At 58.7% G+C, this 927-nt stretch overlaps 1 protein-coding gene across 1 annotated transcript in view; it reads right to left on the reverse strand.

Moving 5' to 3' along the window:
* Positions 1-250: 250 nt before the first annotated feature.
* Positions 251-927, reverse strand: part of LOC106010967 (serine-rich adhesin for platelets) — a gene marked incomplete at both ends in the record, with an annotated part of 4,419 nt that continues 3,742 nt past the window's right edge. Inside the window, 1 exon segment of the mRNA XM_013091043.2 lies at positions 251-927. Within this exon segment, the coding sequence (XP_012946497.2) occupies positions 251-927 (677 nt within the window).

Consider the following 927-nt stretch of genomic DNA (forward strand, 5'->3'; position numbering starts at 1 on the left):
TTTTAGCGAGTGTCACGGTCTTTCTGTGAGCATGCTGGGATGTTGCATCCTTCTCAGTCAGGGTTGGCACTGATAGGCAGGGTTGAAGTTCGCCTCCTAGATGATCTAAATAGTAAGAGCTTTAAAAAAAACCCTCATTATCTTTTAAAATCAGCTGAGGTCGGCCCTGGCCTGGCCTTCTTAAGGTCTATTTTGTGTTGATGAAGGTGTTAAAAGAACCAACAACTCAAAAAAGGTAATCAGTACTCACCATTTGAAAGTTTAGTGGGCGATGACTTGGGTCTGGACGTAGGGGTGGTGCTGGTCTTTGTGGCAGTTCTGGTAGTGGTGGTGGTGGTGGTCATCCGGGTGCTGGACTTTGTGGTGCTGCTCGCCGTGGTAGCGCTGGCAGGGCGGGACGTGCGAGGCGTGGTCGAGCTGGCGGGGCGGGGCGTTGTGGAGGAGGCGGGGCGGGGCGTGGTGGAGGAGGCGGGGCGTGGGGTGCTCGAAGAGGCGGAGCGAGGAGTGGCTGGCTTCTTCGCTGCGGGCTTCTCGTCTGGAGACTTCAACTTGGGCTCGCGTGGCTTCCTCGGCGTGATTGGCTGGGCGTAGGAGGGGAGTGGCTTGGAGGGGGCGGCTGACGAGGGGGCGGAGCTTGTTGGCTTGGTTGGGGAAGAGGCCGATTTGGCCGCGGCTGTTCTCGCCGAGGCGGGGCGGGAGGAGTCTGTGGGCTTCCTGGTCGTCGATTTGGTGGTGGTAGAGGTCACAGACTCTGTCTTCTTGGCACTGGCAGCCCGGCCGTTGGCCGTTTTCGTCTCCCGCGTCGTCTTTGTCGTGGTGGTGGTTGTGGTGCTCTTGGCGCCAGCCTTAGCGGTACTCTTCTTGGTGGTGGTAGTGGTCGACTTGGTTGACGCGGCCGCCGCTGTTGTTGCTGTTGCTGCTGTTGTA

The sequence above is a fragment of the Aplysia californica genome, unplaced genomic scaffold, assembly GCF_000002075.1.
Source record: "Aplysia californica isolate F4 #8 unplaced genomic scaffold, AplCal3.0 scaffold01935, whole genome shotgun sequence".
Taxonomy (NCBI): domain Eukaryota; kingdom Metazoa; phylum Mollusca; class Gastropoda; order Aplysiida; family Aplysiidae; genus Aplysia; species Aplysia californica.